The 27,453-nt window shown below is 48.8% G+C and overlaps 1 protein-coding gene and 1 pseudogene across 1 annotated transcript in view; both read left to right on the top strand.

Annotated features, from left to right (window-relative positions):
- The window catches only part of LOC142312266 (oocyte zinc finger protein XlCOF29-like), a 30,699-nt gene extending 27,926 nt beyond the window's left edge, over positions 1-2,773 (top strand). Inside the window, exons 2-3 of the mRNA XM_075351198.1 lie at positions 2,120-2,269; positions 2,399-2,773. Of these exons, the coding sequence (XP_075207313.1) occupies positions 2,192-2,269; positions 2,399-2,623 (303 nt within the window). The 5' untranslated portion in view covers positions 2,120-2,191 and the 3' untranslated portion in view covers positions 2,624-2,773. The remainder of the gene's footprint in view (positions 1-2,119; positions 2,270-2,398) is intronic.
- A 103-nt stretch (positions 2,774-2,876) lies between these two features.
- The window catches only part of LOC142312976 (uncharacterized), a 36,742-nt pseudogene continuing 12,165 nt past the window's right edge, over positions 2,877-27,453 (top strand).

Below are 27,453 nucleotides of genomic sequence, written 5' to 3'. Positions count from 1 at the left end.
AACACAATAATATACCGGTTTGTTCTGCAGATGTTGTACACACAGCTCTGCTCTACACACATCACACACACACACACAACTGTGCTCCTCACACATTGCAGACCACGGCTCTGCTCCGTACACACTACTCCACATGATATCGATGGAAAACACGCGGCTCCTCTCAGTACATGTTGTATACACGGCTCTGCTCCGTACATTTTGTCGTTATTTCTCCTCTCACGTGTAATGAATATCTCCTGCAGTTTTGCTGAAGCAGATTCCAGTGTCGGTAAATGAGAGGAGAATTAGTGATATGTAAGAGAAGTCTATGAGAAACGTATTCAGCTGCCGACTGCGAGGAGGAAACTGCTTGTTGTGTGTGGCCTAAATATATAGGATTTATTAGTAGATAGTATTTTACAGTAGTCAGTTTTTTCTAACAATAGTAACACATAATGATCCCCCATTACTCCTGTGCCTCCGCTGCTGGGGTCCCCACCAGTCTCTGGATTTCCTGTCCGTTTACTCATTGATAACAAACGTGATCTCTGCAGTCAACCAGTGGCTGAAGCATTGACCAAAATAACCAGTGATTGGGAGTGGAGGAGACGTTTAAAGGGTGCTTTACACGCTGCGACATCACTAGCGATCTCATTAGCGATGTGACACACCAGATCGCAGATGCGATCTGCCGAGATCGCACATGTGACCGGCGCTACAAAACCGACCTATGTGCGATCTCTGCAAATCGCATCTGCGATCTGGCGTGTCACATCGCTAATGAGATCGCTAGCGATGTCGCAGCGTGTAAATCACCCTTTAGTCAACAATTTCATTTACGTTCCAGTCCATATGTGACGCCCCTGGACTAGTCAGGGTGTCACAGGGTACTGCACTCCTTTCTCTTTTGGTGCAGGGCTCAACCCCCCAGGAGGGGGATCCTAACCTTTGGTATTGCTCCATCAGCATTCAAATCCTAACCACACCTCACACCACACCCTGTCAGGTACACCAGTGGGAGGTCTAGCTGGAAAAGGGGTCAGGCATCCTGGTGGGAGGGACATAGTCAGTTGAGTGATAGCCCTCAGAGAGTGAGGAGCGGAGGGAGTTGTAGCTCCCTGGGAGACGTTGGCTAGGTCGCAGGCGGTGGTCTGGGACCTGAGGAGTCGGAGACCCAGTCGCAGCGTTTTGGAGAACGGTGCTAGGCTTAGTTTTGGAGAACGGTCGGCACCGGAGTATCTAGTAACCGAACCGGTACCGAGCACGGAGGGGTACTGGACCCTAGATCAGGGAGTAGCTTCACGCAACCTGATAATTCACTTGTAGAGGATAGTCTCTTTATGAACTTTCCCCAAGAGCTCAGAGAATGAAGGCACCAACACAAAGCGGGGGATAGGGATTTCCAGCTTATGCGACCCACTGAAATCCTAAGTGTCAGCCATCGAGAGCACAGCTCCCCTATCTAACAGTAGGGAGCGGGACCACGACAGCTTCAAGCCAAGGGGGTCACTCAGAACATCTCAAATTCTAGTGCATGGAGGTAGGTTACAGACCATCAGCAATACCAACGCGAGTGGACTCCCAGACGAGCTTCCCTGAAGTGGCAGCAGCACCCAGAGACTACTGTGTAGTTTACTACTGTGTCAGAGTCTGCTTTATGGTCGCATAAACATCGACACGGCCTGAGTGAGTACGCTGCCCTCCCCTGCGTCCAACCTGCACCACGCTCCCCTACACTTCATCCCATCCAGAGTCCCGGGACCTCCCCTACCTGTGGAGGGAACGTCATCTGGCTGCCCCACTCCATCTTCCCCGGGTACTCCAATCGGCAGCGGCGGTACTCCCCTTACCTCGAACCACGGGTGGTGTCACAAACTCTTATCCCCTGTAAAAACCCCCTTTAAATTTGAGTGGCCGCAAGGCCCCGGGTACGGAGGCACTCAAGCCACAGCAAACACCCCCCCCCCCTCTGGATCCGAGCAGTTCGACTGCTGCAGGGAAGGCACACATACAAATCAAGAGCACACAACTTCTACACGTTCTGTCTCCTCATATTTTTCCCTTTTATTATCTCCAGTAATTGTATTATTACAGCGGATGCTTTATGATGTTACATCGTCATCTTCTCCCCATTTAGGTCCCTACAATATCGGATCCTCTCAGTGGAGATTTTCTATAGAAGAAAATTCTCCTGATTGCCCCGTGAAGGATGGATATGGACAGGGACAAGATGGCGGAGAGGATATTACCCCTCACCCTAGAGATCCTCTTCCGGCTTACTGGAGAGGTGAGAGATTCTGATGATGTCACATTACATCATTCTTATCTATGGGAATAACAGATGGACAGAACTGGAGAGGTGAGGACTCTGGAAATGTCTGCAGTGAGATTTATTACTGTGTCTCTCCATAACCAGGATTACACAGTAGTGAAGAAGACCTCTAGTGAGCGCTGTCAGACCCCTGTGTCTGAGGGATGGGGAAGACCCCTGAGCCCAATCACGGGGCCTCCACCTCACCCCCCGATACATGAGGACATCAATGACCAGAAGATCCTAGAACTCACCTACAAGATGATTGAGCTGCTGACTGGAGAGGTGACACTGCTGGGAATGCTGGGACATTATACAGTAACGCTATGAAGGGATCGGGGGTGACGGTATCATTGTATGTGTCAGGTTCCTATAAGGTGTCAGGACGTCACCGTCTATTTCTCCATGGAGGAGTGGGAGTATTTAGAAGGACACAAAGATCTGTACAAGGACGTCATGATGGAGGTTCCCCAGCCCCTCACATCACCAGGTAATAGACAGGACTAAATATACACGGCCTATAATTATCTGTATATAAGGAATGAATTCAGTCCCTGTATGTGTCTCCTCCAGTTCTATCCAGTAAGAGGACAACACCAGAGAGATGTCCCCGTCCTCTTCTCCCACAGGACTGTAAACAAGAAGACCCCGATGTTCCTCAGGATCATCAGGTAGATGGAGAGAAGGTGCCATGAAATCTCCCTATGATGTGTAGACGGCTGTGAAGGTCTTGTGCTCAGTCTTGTTTTATCCTCCAGTATTATATGTGTTATACTTGTGTAATGAGAGCGGTGGAGATGGCAGGATTAGGAGAGATAAGAGCTTTGATGATTCATTTTAGTTCTCGGTCACTTTACTGTATTTTCAGTATGAGTGCTGACCATAAAATAACACAATGGATCGCCCTCAGGCCATTGTTATTGGATGTGGTGGTGCAGATGGGGGATTTTTCTTTCTCACTGACAGAATCTGAGTGTGAGAATAATCCCAGCATCCTCTAGGGCCTTCTGTAAATCGGAGGAGACTCGTCCATTCAGATCTGTGTCTGCAGAAACCTCAGATTCCCACCAGCTCCACCACACAGCAGACATTGTGTTACGGATACATTGCAATTCTTTAATGACTTACATTAAACTTACCATATTTTTTTAATTATAAGACGCACTTTTCCTCCCAAGAATTTGGGAGGAAAATGAGGAGTGCGTCTTATGCAAATGTAACTTACCGGGAGGTGGAAAATGGGAGCTGTGCTGGATGGGGTGGGCGCTATGCTAGCTGCGGTGGGCACTGGGTTGGCTGGGGTGGGCTCTCTGCTGGCTGCGGTGGGGGCTGTACTGGCTGCGGTGGGGGCTGTACTGGCTGCGGTGGGGGCTGTACTGGCTGCGGTGGGGGCTGTACTGGCTGCGGTGGGGGCTGTACTGGCTGCGGTGGGGGCTGTACTGGCTGCTGTGAGGGCTGTGCTGGCTGCTGTGAGGGCTGTGCTGGCTGCTGTGAGGGCTGTGCTGGCTGCGGTGGGGGCTGTGCTGGCTGCGGTGGGGGCTGTGCTGGCTGCGGTGGGGGCTGTGCTGGCTGCGGTGGGGGCTGTGCTGGCTGCGGTGGGGGCTGTGCTGGCTGCGGTGGGGGCTGTGCTGGCTGCGGTGGGGGCTGTGCTGGCTGCGGTAAGGGCTGTACTGGCTTTGGTGCGGGATGTGCTACCTGCAGTGGGGGCTGTGTGCAGCAGGACGGTGTGGTGGGTGAGATGCTCTGTCAGCAGTGTAGGTTTCAAATAATGGCGCCCGCAGTCGGCGCATGCGCAGATGGAGCGCTCGGTTCAAGATCTCATCTGCGCACGCTCCGCCTCCAACCCATTGATCTCCCAGCAGCTGACTAAAGTAAAATGGCGCCCGGAGGTGGCGTGTGCGCAGATTGAGCTCTTAGCTCAATGACAAGCCGATATCTCATCTGCGCACGCGCCGACTCCGGATATAACTTCTTTGAAGCCCAAACTGCTGACAGAGCATCTGTGACACCCGTCGCACAGCCCTGCTCCACACAGCCAGCACAGTCCCCACCGTAGCCACCACAGCCCCCACCGCAGCGCCTGGAGCATCGCCCTACTCCAGAACTGCCCCTTCCTCCTGTGACCCCACTCCACCACCGCTGTAGCCCATCTTCGGTTTGACACCACCAGAGTATAAAACGGGCCCCCCCCTTTTTTTTTTTTTTTTAAATCTCTAAATTCGGGGTGCATCTTATAATCCGGTGCATCTTATAAAATTAAAAATCTGGTATAGGAGTCCAAAATGGCCGCCGATGCAGGAGGACGTATCTGACAGAGCTCTGAGACATCCAGAGACATCTGAGCCCCTGCCTGACTTAGATCCATCTGAAGCCTCCATATACCGTCCCTGAGAGCCAGCGGACCCCAGGAGACGAGTATTGTGGGACAGGACCCTACCTGAATCCCAGCAGACATCATTCTCCAGGGAGGCCTGGGACCACGCTGCAGACGCTGAGACCAGGAGTGCAGTGAAAACCATCCAGAGGAAGGAGAGCCGACGGGTGAAGAAGGAGCAGAGGCTTGAAAATCCGGGAAGAACACAAGGGAGGAAGGGATACCCAGAAGTCCCAAAGCGGAGGAGAAGCAGACACTTACCCGGCCTGGAGGAGGGAGAGACGCTGAAGCAGAGTGGAGCACGAGCCGGACACAGTGAGGGGGAGCCGCCTGGTGACTGTCGGGCCTGAGAGAGAGCCGGCTGGAGGCAGGCAGTGAAGTGACAGGCGACCGGCAAGAGAGAGGAGGCTGGTGAGTGGAAATCCCCCGTGCATAGGGGCGACAACCAGCCGGGTAACTGGCTGGTCCTAGGACGCATACACCCCCTGGCTCTAAAGCCAGTGCCACGCACTAGAACACCATTATTCATTAGGGCTGTAAATTAACCCTCACCCCCGCAGCACGAGTCGCATTGCTCTGATAAGAAACACAGGGGCTGCATACAGGTGTGGAGGAGTCTGAGGCTGGTTTCCCTGGAGGGGGGGGAGAAGAGCGAAAGCTAAAGCTGGTGTCACATTAAGCGACAGCGACGTCGCTGTTACGTCACCATTTTCGGTGACGTAACAGCGACCTTGTAAGTCGCTGTTATGATCGCTGCTTAGCTGTCAAACACAGCAGAAGCAGCGATCATAACGTCGCTGTGCTACATGTGCAGAGAGCAGGGAGCCGCGCTTAGCGCTGGCTCCTTGCTCTCCTAGGTACAGTACACAACGGGTTAATTAACCCGATGTGTGCTGCACCTACATGTCACAGTGCAGAGAGCAAGGAGCCGCGCACACTGCTTAGCGCTGGCTCCTTGCTCTCCTTGCTACAGTATACATCGGGTTAATTACCCGATGCGTACTGCAGCCACATGTCACAGTGCAGGAGCCGGCACTGGCAGCAAGAGCGGAGGCTGGTAACCAGCGTAAACATCGGGTAACCAGGGAAAGGTCTTCCCTTGGTTACCCGATGTTTACGCTGGTTACAGCTTACCGCAGCTGCCAGTGCCGGCTCCTGATCGCTTCATTTCGTCGCTCTCTCGCTGTCACACACAGCGATGTGTGTGTCACAGCGGGAGAGTGACGACCAAAAAATGAAGCTGGACATTCAGCAACGACCGGCGACCTCACAGCAGGGGCCAGCTCGTTGCTGGATGTCACACACAGCGACAGCGACGGGACGTCGCTGCAACGTCACAGAAAATGGTGACGTAGCAGCGACGTCGTTGTCGTCGTCGTTATGTGTGACACCAGCTTAAGACCTCCAGAGAAGAAAGTAAGCCCTGAGATCTGATAACATCCGGTGCCCTTATAACATCTGAAGAGTTAACCTTTGACTCAAGTCTGATCCTGTGGCAGTACAGGGGGAGGGGTGCTACGGTTTCCTCTTCCATGATATAAGTTAAGAAGGGAGAAGGAAGAAAATTCGGGGTAGTGCTGTAGAACTGTCTTTTCAGAGCCTGCCTTTTCTCTATATAGAAAAATCCCTCACTTTCTGCACTGTACTCTGCTGCCATCTTGTGGACATTGGAATAATAACTTGCTGCAAAGAGATTTTCACTGAACAGAGCCATGAAAGAGATGTGCACCCCTGTATAATGTCTGAGTAGAGGGGGGCTTGTCTTACCGCCCAGATAGAGCACATAAGTGAACAACTATAACTTTAACGGTCTTACATCTATAAACAATATTGAAAGGCGACATAATATATTGTGCAGACCAGGTGACGATCTGGCTGGGGTGAGGAGGAGAAGAGGTCCAAGCTGGTCATATAGACTGAAAGGGGGGCAGTCGTTTGTGACCCCTCTAGATAAGTTTCTTACTAAAAGAGACCGTGCAGTGAGTGACCCCATGCCACCAAAGTCACGACAACAATCAACCCATAAAAGCAATCAAGCGAAAAATAAAACTACGCAGTCGGGTTCCGTGGATATAGACCTAGACTCTACGCCTTCGCTGTCTGCTTTGATGTCTCAACAGGAAGACGGAGGAGGGTCACGCGACTCCCCATCAGAATCTGAGGCGGGAGATATGGAACACCATTTTGACCACAGAAAATTAAAGTATCTGGATCTCCTTCCTACCAAGGAAGACTTCAGATCCCTGATCTCGGAAGTAAAAGAAACCTGTAAGTCAGAGATTAACTCAATCCGCCAAGATGTTGGGCTATTAGCAGATAGAGTGGACTCGGTGGAAAAGGATCACGATACCACTAGACAGTACATCATCAAATTACAAAAGAACGTGACCTCTTATGCTCGGGCTCTGAGTGAAATTAACAAACATCTGGAGGACCTAGACAATAGGGGGCGCCGTAATAATATCCGAGTGAGAGGCGTCCCTGAGGCTACAGGTAGTGAAGATGTCCACGCCATACTTGAAACCATATTCAACACTGTACTGGAGCGCCCTACAACTCAAAGGATAAAATTGGACAGAGCACATAGAGCATTACGCCCCAGGGGGCCTCAAAATTACTCTCGTGACATTATTTGCTGTGTCCATGACTTCCAACTAAAAGAGTCTATCATGGCCAAAGCCCGCACTTCGGAGGGAATTGAATATAAAGGGACTCGGATCCAATTATTCCCTGATCTATCTTGGATCACCTTACAGAAAAGGAGACATCTGCAACCACTACTTGCATCCCTAAAAGATAAGGTCATCCGATACCGCTGGGGGTTCCCGTTTGCCCTCATAGCCTCAAAAGATGGTCGTACGGCTGTGCTGCGCTCTACTCAGGACCTCCCAGCCTTCTGCACTGATCTGGGAATCCCTTCGCCTTCCCTGGTGGACTGGGAATTGGAGATGCCATCCAATCCACCCCGTCCGATCTGGCAACAAGTGGACTCTAAGGGGGGTTCTCCCTCATCACGGCCTAAGGCACGACCGGCTCCGACCTGAGACGACAATTTTATTTTTTCTTTCTTCTAGGAATAGGAGCCCTGAGTTTGAGTCTCTGGTTTCAGGCTGTAGTCCCCCCCTTGGGGGGTGGCTTCATGCCTTCCCCGATTTATTATAAGGACTTTGGTTGGTCTTTTCTTTCATAACTAGTTGTTCACTTTCTTTTTTTCTTTTCTGATATTGATATATCTGGTTACGATTCCTCATATCATTTGCATTGGTTTGCTACTATGGTGGTGAGATCCGAGTGCTCCCCTCTCTTAGATGTTTAGAATCTAGCTTTAGACACTGACTGTGATAGCAGTGTGTCCATAGCCACAAACTCCCTTTAAGGGTTAGAATTACCCTGGTTCCTCCTACGGAAGAGTGGGTATAGGAGGTTAGGGTTTAGATATTGGTAAAGTTTTAAATTTATGCCAATTTTTTCTTCTTTGACCCTGACCGGGGAGGACGGAGGCGGAGGTGAAGGCTTTTGCCTGCGGCTTCACTCCTCACCGGTAACATTTATGACATGTAAATGTTATGCTTTATATGTTATGTGTTTTGTCATTGTCTTTTACCATTCCTTATGTGTTTACCCTGATTGTGGTGAGGGAATCTTTAGTACCCCATTGAGAGCCATCCATCATGGGCCGTCAGACAAGTTTGAGATGGGCAATACCCGGTTAGCCTTTGTATGTAATGCTAATTTTGCTTTATACTACTATAACTTAAAATATGGTTAAAATTTTAACACTAAATGTTAAGGGTTTAAACTCAAACATTAAGAGGCGAATGGCATTAGGTGAGATGCGGACCCAGCGAGCTGATGTGGTTTTCTTGCAGGAAACGCACTTGAATCTCAACGGGAACTGCAATTTCGCCAAACACCTTTACCGGGTTTACCCTACGATTTTTTTAGCCTCTCAGGAAAGGAAAAAAGCCGGTGTGGCGATCTTGATATCAAGGACCTGTCCCATTCAAGTTACTACCTCCCTGGCAGACCCACAGGGTAGATACCTTATCCTACAAGGGACATATAAGGAAGTTCCAATCCTTTTGTGTAACATTTATGCCCCTAACACCTCCCAGATCCTTTTTTTGAACCGGGTATTCCTCAAATTAACACGCCTTCCCCCTTCAGTGTGGATAGTGGGTGGAGATTTTAACACTATTTTCTCTGACTCTTCAGACAGGTTGACCATTAACAATCAATTGTCGAGCCCGTCTCAACGTAAATTGACAGCTGCCTTTCGAAGACTGATCCGCAGGTTTGCCTTATTTGATTTGTGGCGAGTTAAACATCCCTCAGAAAAAACCTTTACCTTCTACTCTCCCCCTCATGGTACACACACCAGGATTGATTTCTTCTTTGGCAACATTCAGGCCCTTAGATTGACGGGCAGAGTGGATATTGGTGCAATAACGTGGTCAGACCACGCGCCAATGACTCTCACCCTAGATCAGACAACCCAACGTACAAGAGTCTGCCACTGGAGGCTCAATGAGTCCCTCCTCAAGAGAACTTCCTACAGAGACAAACTGGAAGCAGGATTGATGGAATACTTTGAGAACAATGAGGGGTCAGTGCCCAATTTTTCTACTATCTGGGAAGCCCATAAGGCCGTCTTTAGAGGGCAATGCATAGCTTTAAGCTCCCGCATCAAAAAAGATAGACTATATCAGAGAGATCAGCTCCTTAAAAGTCTCAGAGACTTAGAAAATAGGATGACCCTTAACCCATCAATACGTACCCTTAGAGGTATAGTAAAGACTCGTGCCCAACTGAAGGACCTAGAGGTCAATATAACAGAAAAATTACTACTCTATAGCAGGCATAAATACTATGACAAAGGAAATAAATCTCACTCTCTTTTAGCCCGCCAACTTAGGGAGGAGAGGGGGAACTCATCCATTTATGCCTTGAGAGATTCGGGAGGGAATACGTTATATGACCCCACTAAAGTTGCAAAGATTTTTCAGGATTATTTGTCAAGATTGTATTCTTTGCCCAGCACCCTTCCTACAGACCCAGGAAAACGGAGGGAGCTAATCCACTCCTTTCTTGAGCAGTGTAAGCTGCCTACCCTTACTACGACTGCCGTAAACACACTAAATAAAGAAATCACGTGTGAAGAGGTAGGGGAGGTGCTTAAATTACTTCCTAATGGCAAATCACCGGGTCCAGACGGCCTGACATACTTCTACTACAAGGCATTTGCGGATCGACTTACCCCCTATTTAGTTAAATTATTTAATAGCTTCCTCACGGGCTCCCCTATACCCACAAGTATGTTACATTCATATATTACGCTTATACCCAAACCTGGGAAGGATGCTATGGAATGTGCCAACTATAGGCCCATAGCACTCCTTTATGCTGATTTGAAAATCTTCACTAAACTATTAGCTCTACGCTTTTCAGTTCTACTTCCTCACCTAATACATAAAGACCAGGTGGGTTTTGTCCCTTGTAGACAGGGAGGGGACAATACTAGGAAGATCATTGACTTAGTAGAGGTTGTTAATAAGACAGAGAGTGAAGTACTCCTTCTTTGTTTGGATGCGGAGAAGGCGTTTGACCGTCTGGGGTGGCCATTCATGTTCGAAACATTGCATCAATTTGGAATTTCAGGTCCATTTATTACTGCCCTGAAAAGTCTATATTCACGCCCCTCAGCTTCGGTTAAGCTTCCTTATGCCACATCCCAACCCTTTCAAATACACAATGGCACTCGTCAGGGATGCCCTTTGTCCCCCCTTCTCTTTGTCATGTGTATTGAACCATTGGCGGCTGCTATTCGCAATGACCCTAATATACATGGAGTAATGGTACGAGATAAGGAGTTTAAGCTATCTCTATATGCGGATGATGTCCTAATGATCTTGTCCCAACCACAAATCACCCTCCCGAATTTGCATTCCTTGTTACTACAATTTGGAAGGTTGTCAGGGTATAAGGTCAATCAGAACAAAACAGAAGCTCTGCCTCTTAATATTCCACAGATGCGGGTCTCCTCCTTACAGGGAAACTACAATTATAAATGGAAAAATATATCCTTGACATACCTTGGGATACAATTAACATCTAAGTATAAGCTCTTGTATCAGCAGAACTATCCTAGTTTATTTACTGAGATAAAAAGGCTCCTGCTCAATTGGAACAAGCTCCCATTGTCTCTGTTTGGAAGAATCTCTGCAGTCAAAATGTCTGTTCTGCCAAAGCTCCTTTACCTGTTTGAGACCCTTCCGGTGTGTGTGCCATACAAAGAATTGCGCAACATTCAGTCTAGTATACTTCAATTTGTTTGGGCCCATAAGAGACATAGAATTAAGAAAACAACATTATTTGACAGTAAACTGAGAGGAGGCCTGGCGGTCCCTGATATTACTAAGTACTATTGGGCAGCACACTTACGTCACATCCCTGCATGGTCTAATCGCAGTGCCTTCTCTAGATGGATGGAAATAGAGAAGTTATGGCTCGCCCCAATACACCCTAACTCCTACCTTTGGGGCACCTCATCTAATAAGCCTGACCCACATACCCTGGGCCCTATAGCCTTCACGAAGAGGATATGGGACTGTTGTGTCAAGAAGTTTCCACTTAAATCTGAACACTCTCCATTGACTTCTTTTCTTTTTAATCCCAGAATGCTAGACGGTATGCATGGTATAACGACAAAAACATGGTTTGACACGAAACTCTTTTGCTTTGCTGACATAGTAGACGCACACTCCGGAGTCCTTCTCCCATACGCCACCATAGCTGCTAAATTTAATCTCCCAGGCAATTCCCAATATCGGTATTTACAAGTTAGACACCTGATGCACTCCCTTTTTACCTCATTAGAAGTCTCTATCCCTACACTTTTTGAGAGATTGTGCAGAGCCGGGGCCTCTACTAAAGGCCTCATCTCCGATATATATCGTATTTTAATGGCTCCGTGCCCAGAAGACAAGCCAAATCATACATATATGAGGAAATGGGAAGATTTCCTTGGTGAGTCCATTCCCTTGTGTATGTGGAAGCGGATCTGGGATACGGCCTCTAAGACATCTTCATGCTATGTCTATAAGGAAAATCAGTATAAATTACTTATGTATTGGTATCACACCCCATCACTACTACATAAACTAAACCCAGCTATACCTGACAACTGTTGGAGGTGTGGAGCCACAGGGGAGACATACCGCACATATTCTGGGTATGCCCCAATATCCAGTGTTTCTGGAGGTTGGTGCAATCTCTTATTTATAAAGTAACTAATCTTCGGATTCCCCTGGATCCTAAATTCTATTTATTAAATATACCACTTGCTCAGCTGGGGAAAAGAGTGAAGCGGTTACTATTACACATGACCACAGCAGCTAGATGTCTAATTGCCCGTAACTGGAGGTTGGCCCATCCACCCTCACGTACCGATCTCCAATCTCGGATCCAAGATGTGAGAAGGATGGAGTATTTATCTGCCCTGTCAAATAACACAGTAGATCTTTTTGAGAGTGTTTGGTCACTTTGGGATACTTATTGGGCCAACAAAGAATAATAGTGAAGTACGGCCTTGATGGAAGCCTGATATGCTCACCCTCCCCAATCCATCCCCCCTCCCTTATGTTTCCCTGTCTAGTATTGTATTGTTCGTCTTGTCATATTCCCTGTTTTCAGTTTATTAGTGGATAATATGGATACTGATTTCTGGTTTACAGTTATTAACAAGTTTGTGAGACATATCCATGCATCCATGTATTTTTTTTTTTGTATCTGTTTTAAAAATCTTAATAAAACATTCAGTTATATAAAAAAAAATCTGGTATAGCCAAGTCTGTTGTGGTTTTCTAAGTCACTTTTTTTTTGTCTTCTCATATTAATGTTTTTTTGTGCCAAATTCTTCAGAATGGAGCAAGTGGATCATGAATTTTGGGCACTATAGAAACGCTTTGTATTTTTTCCTTTGATCTGTGTTTGTGACTTTTTAGTGCAAAAAGTCTCATGTTTTCCTAAATGGCGGCACGTTTACACCAAAATATTTGATATACAAAAAACTGGAGTACATTTAGGTTGAAGGTAGACAAACCGTTCCCTGAAAAACTATTCAGACCCGGTGAACTTTTCCACCTTTTTTCACATTACAGCCACAAACAAATGTATTTTATTGGGGTTTTATGTGATAACAACACAAAGTAGGAAACACGTGAAGTATAAAGGAAATTTATACATGGGTTTCTAAATATTTTAAGAAATATGTCTGAAAATTGTGATGTGCATTAGTATTCAGCCCCTAAGTGAATACTTTGCAGGACCTTCCTTCGCTGCAATTACTGCTGCCAGTCTCTTGGGGGATGTTTCCCAGCTTTGCACATCTAGAGGTGACATTTTTGCCCTTCTACTTTATAAAACAGCTCTATCTCAGGTAAATTGGACGAAGGCGTCTGTGAAGCAACTTTCAATTCTTATGTTTTGCTTTTAAAAATGTCCACTCTTCAATAAAGGCCAAATTTGTGGAGACTACGACCTATAATTGTCCTGTTGATAGATTCTTCCCCTGGAGCTCTTGATTTCTTCTGCTTTTCCACTGACCACAGGCCTCTTGGCTGCTTCTCTATAATTATTACTCTCCTTGCTTGGGATGTCCGTTTAGGTGGACGGCCATGTCTTTGTAGTTTTGCACTTGTGCTATATGTGAAAACGCAGCATCTGGAGATTTGTGTGAGGAGTGAACTGTTCTTAATTAGGCCAGACATATTGATCCTTTGCCAAATCAAGAGAAGTTAGCCATTGTTTCATGTCAGACTGACTGGAGCCCTATTGCCTGTTACAAGTGAATCTCAATAAATTAGAATATCATCATAAAGTTATTTTTTTTTTCAGTTCATCAATACAAAAAGGTAAATGCATATATTATATAGTCATTAGAAACAGAGTGATCTATTTCAAGTGTTTATTTTTTTTAATGTTGATGATTATGGCTTACAGCCAATGAAAACCCAAAAGTCATTTATCTCAGAAAATTAGAATAATATATAAGACCAGCTTAAAAAAAATGTTAAACTCTAAAATGTTAGCCTAGTGAATAGTGTGTACAGTAAATGCACTCTCCTTTTGCATGAATTACTGCATCAATGCGGCGTGGCATGGAGGTGATCAGCCTATGGTACTGCTGAGGTGTTATGGAAGCCCAGGTTGCTATGATAGCAGCCTTCAGCTCGTCGGCATTTAGGTCTGGTGTCTTCTCTTGACAATACCCTATAGATTCTTCATGGTGTTTAGGTCAGGCGAGTTTGCTGGCCAATCAAGCACAGTGATACTGTTGTTATTCAACCAGGTATTGGGACTTTTGGCAGTGTAGACAGATGACAAGTCCTGCTGGAAAATGAAATCTCCATCTTCAAAAAGCTTGTCGGCAGAGGGAAGCATGAAGTGCTCTAAAATTTCCTGGTAGGCGGCTATGCTGACTTTGGTCTTGATAAAACACTGGACCATTAAAGGGAACCTGTCATCAGAAATTTGGCTTTCAACCTAAATGTTTCCCCCTCTGCAGCTCGTGGGCTGCATTCTAGTAAGGTTTCTATACTTTTTGTGCCCCCTTTTAAACCAAAATAAATACTTTATAAACTTGTACCTTTCGGTTTGAAAATCTTGTAAATCGTCCATGAGGGCGGGCCGTGTGACGTCCGTTGCTGTATCTTACGCCGTCCCCCCATGCTCCAAATCATCCCTCATAACGCCGCCCACTGCGCCCGAGGTCCCGTGCACGCCGGGACACCTAGTGACGGTCGCACGCACGAGAATATGGGCGGCGCTGTGATTGCATCGCAAGTGCGCGCCCATACTCTCGTGGGCGCGCTCTCCCCTCTGTACTTCGCTCAGATCCTCTCCGCTTCTCCTGTAGTGGCCTGCTCCGCTCCTCCCATCTATTTCCTGCTGCAGGGTACGATGGGAAGGAGGTGACGTCGGGCCGGCACAGAACGCTGGAGGCAGTAGGGAAAGGGCGGGCACGAGAGTATGGGCGGGCACTTGCGATGCAATCACAGCTCCGCCCATACTCTCGTGCCTGCGACCACGTCACTAGGTGTCCCGGCGTGCACGGGACCTCGGGCGCAGTGGGCGGCATTATGAGGGATGATTTGGAACATGGGGGACAGCAACGGACGCCACACGGCCCGCCCCCATGGACGATTTACTAGATTTTCAAACCGAAAGGTACAAGTTTATAAAGTATTTATTTTGGTTTAAAAGGGGGCACAAAAAGTATAGAAACCTTACTAGAATGCAGCCCAGGAGCTGCAGAGGGGGAAACATTTAGGTTGAAAGCCAAATTTCTGATGACAGGTTCCCTTTAACCCCTTAACGACCTTTGATGTACTGAGTACGTCATGGTGACATGGTGCTAAACGACCCAGGACGTACTCAGTACGTCATGGCGAAATCGCGGTCCCGGAGCCCCGGGGAGTGAAATTTGTTTACTTAAACGGTAGATTCGGAAAGGAGGGGACCTCTTCCTGACCTCAGGAGGGGTGGTGCCTCCTCCCCGAACCTACAGAGGCTGTGATTGGCTGACGAACGCCGCTCAGCCAATTACAGCCACTGTAATGTTCCAGCCATTGAAAATGGCTGGAACATTGAAATCCAGCCCTGATCAGTGCTGCTGTAGCACTGGCCATTGGCTGGAGCTGGGTGATCGATGCTTCACCCGCCCCCAGCTCTGATTGGAGAGACCGGTCTTGTGACCGCTCTCTCCAATCAATGTGGATCTGCGGCCTGTGGCCGTCCCTGGAAGCCGAGGAGAGCGGTAAGTTGCTGTCCCCGCCGCCCGCCCCTGTCCCCGATCGCCCCGCCGCTGCTCCCGATCCACCGCTGTCCCCGCCGCTGTCTCCGATCGCCCCGCCGGTGCTCCCGATCCACCGCTGTCCCCGGCGCCACGCTCCTGATCCACCGCTGTCCCCCGCCGCTGCTCCCGATGCACCGCTGTCCCCGCCTCTGTCTCCGATCGCCCCGCCGCTGCTCCCGCTCCACCGCTGTCCCCGCCGCTGTCTCCGATCGCCCCGCCGCTGCTCCCGCTCCACCGCTGTCCCCGCCGCTGCTCCCGATGCACCGCTGTCCCCGCCGCTGTCTCCGATCGCCCCGCCGCTGCTCCCGATGTACCACTGTCCCCGCCGCTGTCTCCGATCGCCCCGCCGCTGCTCCCGATCCACCGCTGTCCCCGCCGCTGCTCCCGATGCACCGCTGTCCCCGCCGCTGCTCCCGATGCACCGCTGTCCCCGCCGCTGCTCCCGATGCACCGCTGTCCCCGGCGCCACGCTCCTGATCCACCGCTGTCCCCGGCGCCATGCTCCCGCTCCACCGCTGTCCCCGCCGCTGTCTCCGATCGCCCCGGCGCCATGCTCCCGCTCCACCGCTGTCCCCGCCGCTGTCTCCGCCGCTGTCTCCGATCGCCCCGGCGCCATGCTCCCGCTCCACCGCTGTCCCCGCCGCTGTCTCCGATCGCCCCGCCGCTGCTCCCGCTCCACCGCTGTCCCCGCCGCTGCTCCCGATGCACCGCTGTCCCGGCCGCTGTCTCCGATCGCCCCGTCGCTGCTCCCGCTCCACCGCTGTCCCCGCCGCCGCTCCCGATCCACCGCTGTCCCCGGCGCCATGCTCCCGCTCCACCGCTGTCCCCGCCGCCGCTCCCGATCCACCGCTGTCCCCGCCGCCGCTCCCGATCCACCGCTGTCCCCGCCGCCATGCTCTGTCCCCGCCGCCGTCGCACCCACCTTTTTCAGCCGCTGCTGCCCCCGAATCGGCCCCCACTGTTCCCGATCGGCGGCCGCCGCCGCCTCCTTCATTGGCTGCCCCTTCTCCATCGCCACACCTCCTATCCCTCCATGTGCTGCAAGCCACCCTCCCCCCACGTGGGGGGAGGGTGGCTTGCAGCACATGTGGGGGGAGGGTGGCTGGCTTGCAGCACATGTGGGGGGAGGGTGGCTGGCTTGCAGCACATGTGGGGGGAGGGTGGCTGGCTTGCAGCACATGTGCTGCAAGCCACCCTCCCCCCACATGTGCTGCAAACCACCCTCCCCCCACATGTGCTGCAAGCCACCCTCCCCCTACATGTGCTGCAAGCCACCCTCCCCCCGGGGCCCCCCCTCTGCTGCCTGCTCTCTCCCATTTTCCATCTACTGCCCCCTCTCACCCTCCTCGATCTGTTGCCTCCTTCATCTGCTGCCTCTTCTGTCTGCTGTGATCCTGCTGCCTAGATCCATCCTGTAAGGTAGGTATCCCCATCTCACCTCCCCCCCCCCCATCCTCTGCCGCTCCTCCACCCGCTGCGCCCTTTCCCATCTTCCATCCGCTGCGCCCTTTCTAATCTGCCGCCCCGCCCTCTCGCATCGCATTATCCAGCGCAGTTGCTCGCTTCCAGACTGCAGTGGATGATGCGATGCGAGACTCGTGCATTGCTCTCACGTTTGGCACTGGTCTTAGTGGCAGGCGCTCATTTTTTTTTTTTTTTTTACTGATGTCTGTATTTTTTATTTCGCCAAACTAATTTTTTTTGTATGGGGGGGGGTCTAGTTTCCAAAATGGGATCACATGTGGGGGAGCTCCATTGTTTAGGCACCTCAGGGGGTCTCCAAATGAAACATGGCGTCTGCTAATAATTCCAATCAATTTTACTGTGAAATGGCGCTCCTTCTCTTCTGAGCCCCGCCGTACGCCCAAACAATTGATTTCCACCACATATGAGGTATCGTCGTACTCAGGAGAAATTGCACAATACATTTTATGGTGCATTTTTTCCTGATACCCTTGTGGAAAAAAAAGCTACCTGTTTGAAAAAACAATTTTGTGGTAAAAAAAAGAATAAAATATTTTCACGGCTGAACATTACAAACGTTTGTGAAGCCTCCAGGGGTTCAAAGTGCTCACTAAACAGCTAGATAAATTCCATGAGGGGTCTAGTTTCCAAAATGGGGTCAATTGTGGGGGAGCTCCATTGTTTAGGCACTTCAGGGGGGTCTCCAAACGCAACATGGCGTCCGCTAATAATTCCAACCAATTTTGCTGTGAAATGGCGCTCCTTGCCTTCCGAGTCCTGCCGTGCGCCCAAACATTTGATTTCCACCACATATGGGGTATCTGCGTACTCAGGAGAAAATGCACAATACATTTTATGGTGCATTTTTTCCTGATACCCTTGTGATAAAAAAAAGCTACCTGGTTGAAGCAACAGTTTTGTGGTAAAAAATTTTTTTTTTCTTTTCACGGCTCAACGTTATAAACTTCTGTGAAGCCTCCAGGGGTTCAAAGTGCACATCAAACATCTAGAAAAAATATTTGAGGGCTCTAGTTTCCAAAATGGGGTCACTTATGGGGGAGCTCCATTGTTTAGGCACCTCGGGGAGTCTTCAAACCCGACATGGCGTCCGCTAATGAGTGCAGCTAATTTTGCACTCAAAAATTCAAATGGCGCTCCTTGCCTTCCGAGTCCTGCTGTGTGCCCAAACATTTGATTACCACCACATATGGGGTATCTGCGTACTCAGGAGAAAATGCACGATACATTTTATGATGCATTTTTCCTGATACCCTTGTGAAAATACTAATTTTTATGGCTAAAGTAACATTTTTGTGTTAAAAAAGTAAAATTTTCATTTTTTCGTCTACATTGCTTTGGTTGCTGTGAAGCTCCTAAAGGGTTAATAAACTTCTTGGATGTGGTTTTGAGCAGAGTGAGGGGTGCAGATTTTAGAATTGGGTCACTTTTGGGTATTTTCTGTCGCCTAGGTTTCTCAAATCACTCCAAATGTGATGTGGTACCTAAAAAATTTTTTTTTGTAAATTTTGTTGGAAAAATGAGAAATTGGTGATGAACTTTGAACCCTTCTAACTTCCTAACGGAAATTTTTTTTTTTTTTTCAAAAATTGCGCTGGTGTAAAGTAGACATGTGGGAAATGTTATTTAGTAACTTTTTTGTGTGACATATCTCTCAGATTTATGGGCATAAAATTTCAAATTTTGAAAATTGCAAAATTTTCAAAATTTTCGCCAAATTTCCGACATTTTCACAAATAAACGCAAAACATATCGGCCTAAATTTACCACTGACATGAAGTACAATATGTCACGAAAAAACAATCTCCGAATCGCCAGGATCCGTTGAAGTGTTCCAGAGTTATAACCTGTCAAAGTGACACTGGTCAAAATTGCAAAAAATGGCCGGGTCTTTAAGGTGAAAACAGGCTGGGGGCTGAAGGGGTTAAAACAGCCATAATGTGAAGGTGTGATAAGAAGGCAAATGATTCATCTAGAGGCATGGGGTGGGAAAAAAAAAAAATGACAAAATGTGGCGTGGTTGGGTATTCTTCGTGTGGGCTAGACAGGAGGAAAAAAGTGTGCTAAGTTGTTGGGGGGGTTATTTTAGAATAGAAGGGGGGAAAAACAACGGAAACAGGAAGAATAGTTAATTGCCAATAACCTGTTAATGGACATGGTGAATCCATACTTGCTATATTGTTTAACAAGATGTAATGCATATGAAAATTTGTAATAAAATTTGGTGTTTAAAAAAAAACCAAAACACTGGACCTACACCAGCAGATGACATGGCTCCCCAAACCATCACTGATTGTGGAAACTTTACACTTCAAGCAGCTTGGATTATGGCCTCTCCACTCTTCCTCCAGACTCTGGGCTCTAAAATTGTGCAGAATATTATAAGTGTGGCCGCACTAGTGACTTGTATAGAGGCAAAACTGTTCTTGTCCGGAGCATCTATGCCTCGTTAAATGCATCCTATTATTTTATCTGCCTTGGCCGCAGCTTCCTGGCACTGGTTGGTTTTCTCGTCCTCCCACCCACCCACGTCTTTTTCAATGTCATTATACAGTAATTTTGCAGAATATTTTAAATAATTGCAGTTTAAGAATCAGACAAATAAAATCCCCCCCAAAAACCCCAATACACGAATACTTATAAAATAGTCATGTGCAATACATGTGGAGTAAAAGCCACTTCTTAATATTATTGGATCAAGGATCCTCATTTCAGTTCCTGCAGCCCAAAACTATGAATTGTCTTCTCCTTCATGCCATACGTGTTAGCGTTATTTCTGCAGCCGGTGATTGGATATAAAGTCTCCAGTAATTATATTACTATACAGGATTCTTATGATGTTACATCGTCATCTTCTCCCCATTTAGTTCCCTACAATATCGGATCCTCTCAGTGGAGATCTTCTATACAAGAATATTCACTTTATTGACTCCTCAAGGATGGATATGGACAGGGACAAGATGGCGGAGAGGATATTACCCCTCACCCTAGAGATCCTCTTCCGGCTTACTGGAGAGGTGAGAGATTCTGATGACGTCACATTACACCATTCTTATCTATGGGAATAACAGATGGACAGAACTGGAGAGGTGAGGACTCTGGAAATGTCTGGAGTGAGATTTCTTACTGTGTCTCTCCATAACCAGGATTACACAGTAGTGAAGAAGACCTCTAGTGTGCGCTGTCACTCCCCTGTGTCTGAGGGATGGGGAAGACCCCTGAGCCCAATCACGGGGCCTCCACCTCACCCCCCGATACATGAGGACATCAATGACCAGAAGATCCTAGAACTCACCTACAAGGTGATTGAGCTGCTGACTGGAGAGGTGACACTGCTGGGAATGCTGGGACATTATACAGTAACGCTATGAAGGGATCGGGGGTGACGGTATCATTGTATGTGTCAGGTTCCTATAAGGTGTCAGGACGTCACCGTCTATTTCTCCATGGAAGAGTGGGAGTATTTAGAAGGACACAAAGATCTGTACAAGGACGTCATGATGGAGGATCCCCAGCCCCTCACATCACCAGGTAATAGACAGGACTAAATACACACGGCCTATAATTATCTGTATGTAAGGAATGAATTCAGTCCCTGTATGTGTCTTCTCCAGTTCTATCCAGTAAGAGGACAACACCAGAGAGATGTCCCCGTCCTCTTCTCCCACAGGACTGTAAACAAGAAGATCCCGATGTTCCTCAGGATCATCAGGTAGATGGAGAAAAGGTGCCATGAAATCTCCCTATGATGTGTAGACGGCTGTGAAGATCTTGTGCTCAGTCTTGTTTTATCCGCCAGTATTATATGTTTTATACTTGTGTAATGAGAACGGTGGAGATGGCAGGATTAGAGCTGATCATAGATGTGACGTCTCCATCTGTCTGTGACTTTTACAATATTTGTTTCAGGGGGAAGATCTGACCCATATTAATACTACAGAGACATATGTGAGGGGTGATGAGTGGTGTAAAGAGGAGATTACTACATATGACTACCAAGGTGAGTAGTGACCACTAAATGCAGAGAGGTTTCAGATTCTTCTCAGTCACCGGCTGTGGCTGCTTTATCAGGGTTGTAGTCCGGCCATATCAAGTGGTCACCATTCTGCTGCTAGACCACCACATGCTCCTCCACGCAAAACTGTCCCCATTATTTTGGGTATGGAACCCCTTCTGTTGGAGTGAGATCTGTTTCAGCTAGATCTTACAGGTTGGATCCACCCTATCCCCTGAAATTAGATGTTAACCCTTAGCTGCCCAGATCTCTAATCTGCAAAAATTAATGACAGCGTACATAAAATGTGCAGACAACTTAAAAAGTTATAGGAAGAAAAGTATAATCTGTATGGTGGACCTCTAAGAGAAAGCGGAGGGTAATGATGCTGGTGACATCCTAGATAGTTTGGTGCCGTGTTCACCAGTGGGTAAAACCAAAATATGGTTTTCCATATTATAAGACACTATTTTTTTGGAGGAGTGGCTTAAGAGAGTCACAGGACTGAAGGTTGGCGATACTGCGGCTCGTGGGTGTCACAGCAGTGGGCACCATTGATCTGCCTTGTGGACTAGTTTGAATCGTCGGCGGTTAATACAAAAAAATGACCGCAGAGGTCAATCTGCGCATGTTCTGCCTCCGCGCCCTTTTTCTTGAAGTCCATCGCTTCAACCGAGATAAGTGAGGCTTGCTGCGACATCCCACGAGCCTGCAGTATCGCCAACCCTCCATCCACTGACCCTTGAGAGCCGCGATTCCTTCAAGCCTGCAGTATCGTCGATCCTGCCTCTCGAGACCTTCCTGAGCCGCTCCAACACCGCCGCTTTTCCCTTGTGAGCGAATATGATACGCACTAGGATTATAGGACAGACTCCAAATTTTAACAGTAAAAACAATTTTTTCCTATTTTCCTCCTTCAAATTTGGGGTGCGTCTTATAAAACAAAAAATACGGTAATAATCTTGTAGTTGATGAAGAGACCTAAGTAGTCTGAAAAACTTGCTTTGTAACATAATTTATTTCATTTTTGTTAGCCATTAAAAGGTACCATAAGTAGGGATCAGGAAACCAGAACTGTAAAACAGAGAATTTTTACTGTACGTCCAGTTCCTATTCAGGTTTGTCATCCAAATAAAGCTTGTTGAAAGGTTGCAGAGCAGCCAATCAGCAAGCTTTTAGGCTGTCAGCACTTTTGGAGCCATCACAGCCGCATCAGTTGTCATGGGTGTGATTGGCAGACGCACACAGTGACTCGGCCTATATAAAGGCCAGATAACGGGCTGTGCCGTGCCGCCATTTTGTGTTGACTTCAATAGGGATAGGACGCTGTAGGAGTGAGGGACCGTGATGGGTGCATGTAACTCAAAATCAAATACCGCGCTGCATCATGTAACTTGGTGGAGCTCTCCAAAACAGCTCCATACAGGCTTTATTATAATCATTCTCTGTATACAGGCCATGTAATCAACTGGACTTGTTTTTCTCATTCTTTGGCACACAAACATCTAATTGGGGACGTGTCCGTGGCGATGCTGCTGATGGTGGTGGTGCTGCTGATGTTGTAGCTGCTTCAGGGCGAGGACGTGATAGACGTGTATCTGCTACGCTCCAAACTGAAACACCTTCCTCTGCTGCATGCAGTCTGCAGGCTGCTCTTCGGCATTTCTTAGGCCCAAGTGCCGCTGCACGAATAGTGAAGCCAGAACATGTTAAAGCGGTTTTAGATTATTGGCTACGAATGCCCCTAGTTACTTTGCATTGTCTTCCAACCAGGTCCACATCTGAAAGCTCAGTCGTTTGCTAAAATCTATGGTCTTCTTCCTTCCACCTCAACCCATTCAAAATCATCCAAGCAGTGTGAGCCACACATCATGCACAGTCACGTATGCTATTTGATGACTCTGCTGTCTGGGATCCCGTGGCCCATCCACCTGGCCCTGCCCCAGAGGTGGAAGGGACCAAGTGTCACTGGCACCCAAACACTTGTTGTGTTGGAAGATGAGTAAGTGGGAAGGCTGGTGGACACTGGATCACCGCACCACACCTCAGAGTAGAAGAAACACGAGTGCCAACTACTGCGGCTTTTGTCAGTGTGCAGAGTGAGAAGGAGGGCAGGGCTGAGGAGTGGGTGGAAGACGACATGAGGGATGACTATGAGGTGCTTGACCCCACCTGGAGCTAAGGCCATGATAATGACGTGTGCAGTTCCCAAAAAAAAAGTGTTCAAGCAGTTAAAACCCCATGATGCATCATCTGATTTCCAAGCACGAGGTGCAGATAAAAAAAAAAAAAAAAAACAAATCTTTATTTTTATATAGCGCTAACATATTCTGCAGCGCTTTACATACATCAGGAACACTGTTCCCATTGGGGCTCACAATCTAAAGTCCCTATCTGTATGTGTTTGGAGATGCAGGTACTTGGACCAGTAAGCACAGGCAGGGACGGTATCTCCCTTAACTGCACACTGGGTAAATGTAGTGGCGGCTGGGCATGAGGCGCCATGTATTCATGTCATACCATCACCTCACCCTTGGATCGCTGAATGTTTGTCGGTCATTGTTGCTTCCTCCTCCTACTCTGTTTCCTTTACCTTCTTCTTATCCAGTCAGAGTAAGGCTACTTTCACACATCAGTTTTCTGGCACAATCCGAGGTTTGTTTTTTTTTTTTTGTTTAGCTTTTTCATGCCGAGAGAGAGATCCCATCATCACCGCACACACCCCGGCACTACCGCCCCCCATCATCACCGCGCACACCCCGGCACTACCGCGCCCCCATCATCACCGCACACACCCCAGCACTGCCGCCCCCATCATCACCGCACACACCCCGGCACTACCGCACCCCCCATCATCACCGCACACACCCCCGCACTACCGCCCCCATCATCACCGCACACACCCCGGCACTACCGCCCCCATCATCACCGCATACACATCGGCACTACCGCCCCCAAAATCACCGCACACACCCCGGCACTACCGCCCCTATTATCACTGCACACATATCGGCACTACCACCCCCATCATCACCGCACACACACCAGCACTACCGCCCCCATTATCACCGCACACACCCAGGCACTACCATCCCCATTATCACCGCACACACGCAGGCACTACTGCCCCCATCATCACCGCAGGCACTACCGCGCCCATCATCACAGCACACACCCAGTCACTATTGCCCCCATCACCACCGCACACACCCTGGCACTACCGCACCCATCATCACTGCACACTCCCAGACACTACCGCACCCATCATCCCTGCACACTCCCAGGCACTTCCGCCCCTATCACCGCACACACGTAGGCATTACCACCCCTATCATCACCGCACACACACCGGCATTACCTTAATGACATCCCCGCTGACAGCGCAACTCCAGTTTCTTCGTGGTGCTCACAGGAGCGGCGGTGTTCTACGGCCGCTCCTGTCAGCTTCATGTAGCAGAGCTGAAAGCGTCGCGGGATCTCGTGTGGATTACGCCGGACCTGGAGGTGTATTTGGGGGTTAATAAAGTGGTGAATGAGGGTGTTTTTTGTCTTTTATTTCAAATAAAGGGTTTTTCGTGTGTGTGTGTGTGTGTGTGTGTGTGTGTGTGTGTGTGTGTTTATTTACTTTCACTTACAGGTTAATCATTGTCTGTGTCTCAAATACGCCTAACATGATTAACCTAGGACTTGGTGGCAGCTATGGGCTGCCATTAACGCCTTATTACCTCGATTGCCACCGCACCAGGGCAAATCGGGATGAGCCTGGTAGAGTCCCGGGACTGTCTCATCTAATGGATGCGGCAATTCCGGGCAGCTGCTGGCTGATATTTTTAGGCTGGGGGCCTCCCCATAACATGGAGCTCCCAATCCTGAGAATACCAGCCATCAGCCGTGTGGCTTTACCTTGGCTATATCAAACTTGGGGGGGACCGCACGTCGTTTTTTTAAATTATTTATTTTTTCTGCACTATATAGACCCGCTCACCGACGGCTGTGATTGGTTGCAGTGATACAGCTGTCACTCAGCGTGGGGGCGTGTCTGACTGCAACCAATCATAGGTGTCGTGGGCGGGGTAAGCAGGGAATACGAGATGGAATAATAAGCGGCCGGCATTTTCAAAAGAGGAAAAGCCGCCAGAGCAGTGTGACAACTGTGCAGCGCCGCGCCCGTAATCTGTGAGTATAAAGGAGGTAGGGAGCGACCGACTGACTGACACATCGACAGAGCGAGAGAGAGAAAGAGAGAGACTATTTTACAAGTCTGGGCATGTCCAGAAACAAAAAACGGAAACCGGCGCCGGTTTCCGGCATATGACGGATGACAACGAAACCGGCGCCCATAGGCTTCCATTATGAAAAAAAGCCGTACGGCGCCGCATCCGGCGTGATGCATTTTTGTCAGAGACAAAAAAAACTTACAAGAGATGTTCCGGCCGCCGCATTAGCCAATTACGCCGCATCCGGCAAAAGCCGGATGCAACGCAATTCCATCCAGCACAATCCGGCGCTAATACAAATCATTGGGGATAAAAGATCCGGCGCCGGATCCGTTTTATCCGCTTTTTTCCGGATTGTGTCTGATGGAAAAAACTGATGTGTGAAAGCCTAAGACCTGTACCACCAACTTGAGCTCAGCCAGGGATAAACGACAGCAGGCCATTCTTAAGCTCATCTGCCTGGGGGAGAAACCTCACACCGCACAGGAGCTGAGGACGGGCATAAAAGAACAAACAGATGAGTGGCTGGTGACTGTGGACTTACAGCCCGGCCTACTGGTGTGCGTCAGTGGCCCAAATCTCGTCACCGCTGTGGGTCTAGGCGGCTTGACACACATCCCTTACCGGGCGCATGTGCTGAATTTGGTGGTGCAGAACTTCCTCAAAAATTACCCTCATATGTCACAGCTTCTGCTGAAAGTGTCGGCAGTATGTGTGCACTTTTGGTGTTCTCCCCCTGATGATTGAGGAGACTGTAAGCAGCAGCAGGCAATCGTGGAGTTTCAGCTGCAGCACGCACGGCAGAATCACTTTGTGGATCAACAACACTTTAATAGCTATGAGTGTGCCTACATGCAGGACCTGTGTGCCGTGTTGCACTGCTTTGAATGCTTGAAAAAAAAAAACAGCTGTCACCGTTTCTCACCAGAGTCTGTGGCCTTAGTTTTTAACAAAATTCTACTTGTCGCTCCTGTGCAGTCAAGTCTATGGCTTCAGTTTTAAAAAAGAAAAAACATGAGTAGTCCCTGTGCACCAGGTATTGCGGCTTAACTTGTCACAAACCTGTAACTGCGCTGCAGCAGGCACAGTGTTGTGGAGCTATGAAGACCATCTGTGTTACAGGTCTGTGCAATTTTGGTTGTGAGGGTCAACTGGGTAAAGAGGCTCTTTAGGGACCTTTTTAAAATAGGTTTTCCGGAGGAGGGGGATCTGTAAATTTTAAACTGCAATTCACCTCCAACTGATAACAGCTTGTTGTTGCCTCTGGGCAGTGTGGCTAATGTGAGCAAATCTTTGCTGCAGTGACTGCCAAGTGACCGCCAAGTTCCCCTGACTATTACCAGTGCTGATTACTGAGTGGCCATGATGCGCCCACCGGGGCCATGGGGCACTCGTTACTGGGCTGGTCCTTGTCTGGGCGATCCTCGACGGTGTCGTTTAAATGGGGGGGCTATTTACAGGGGATGATGATAGTTTGTGACGCCACCTGTGGTACTCGGCCACATATAGCCGACGCTGCGGGATGGGGGCCGCTGGGGCAGATGGTGACACAACTGAATTGGTATAGCTCTCCACAGGTAGAGCTGGGCCCCAGGGCTGTTGGGGGTAGTAGTCTCTATGGATGATGGTAATGTGAAGGCGGGGTGCACTGCCGAAGTCAAATAATTGGGCGACACGGGTGCAGTCTCAAGGTTTTACTCACTGTCGCAAGTTTCAGGTTTACATGACCGGCCGAATGTTCCCCCTGATGTGCTGGGTTGCGCTGTGATGGGCTCCAGCTGATCCCCGGAAAGTTTGAAGGCACAACCTGGTACACCCTTCTGTGTTCCTTCCCTAGTCGACTTCCTGCACTGACCTCTCCCACCTGTCCCGCGCCTCACACACAGAGCCCCGAGCCAGTGTTCGCGGATCTTTTTTAGCGATGGCGTAAAGCTCTGTCCCTTTGTCCTGTGTGGTCAGCTTCTCACTGGATGTGTGTGGATTTTGCCTCGGTACTTGCAGGAACCTTAGCCTCCGGTTTTACTAGTTGAGCTCGTTGGTTATTCTCCTCTAGTCTAGGGACCGAATTCCCGATGCGGCCAAGTCCCTCCACTCTGGTATTCAGTTTGTGGAACGAGGCCACTGGTGTATGGCGTACTTCACGTGGATTCTAGGACCCTTTCTCTCTTATGCCCGGGTTGAACTGCTCCAGCTCCAGACCCCAGGTCCTCACTCCTCCGCTGCTACTTCCTGACTACC

Source organism: Anomaloglossus baeobatrachus, chromosome 5 (genome assembly GCF_048569485.1).
Source record: "Anomaloglossus baeobatrachus isolate aAnoBae1 chromosome 5, aAnoBae1.hap1, whole genome shotgun sequence".
Taxonomy (NCBI): Eukaryota; Metazoa; Chordata; class Amphibia; order Anura; family Aromobatidae; genus Anomaloglossus; species Anomaloglossus baeobatrachus.
The sequence above is the reverse complement of the archived record's forward strand: the minus strand, read 5'-3'. Positions and strand labels throughout refer to the sequence as shown.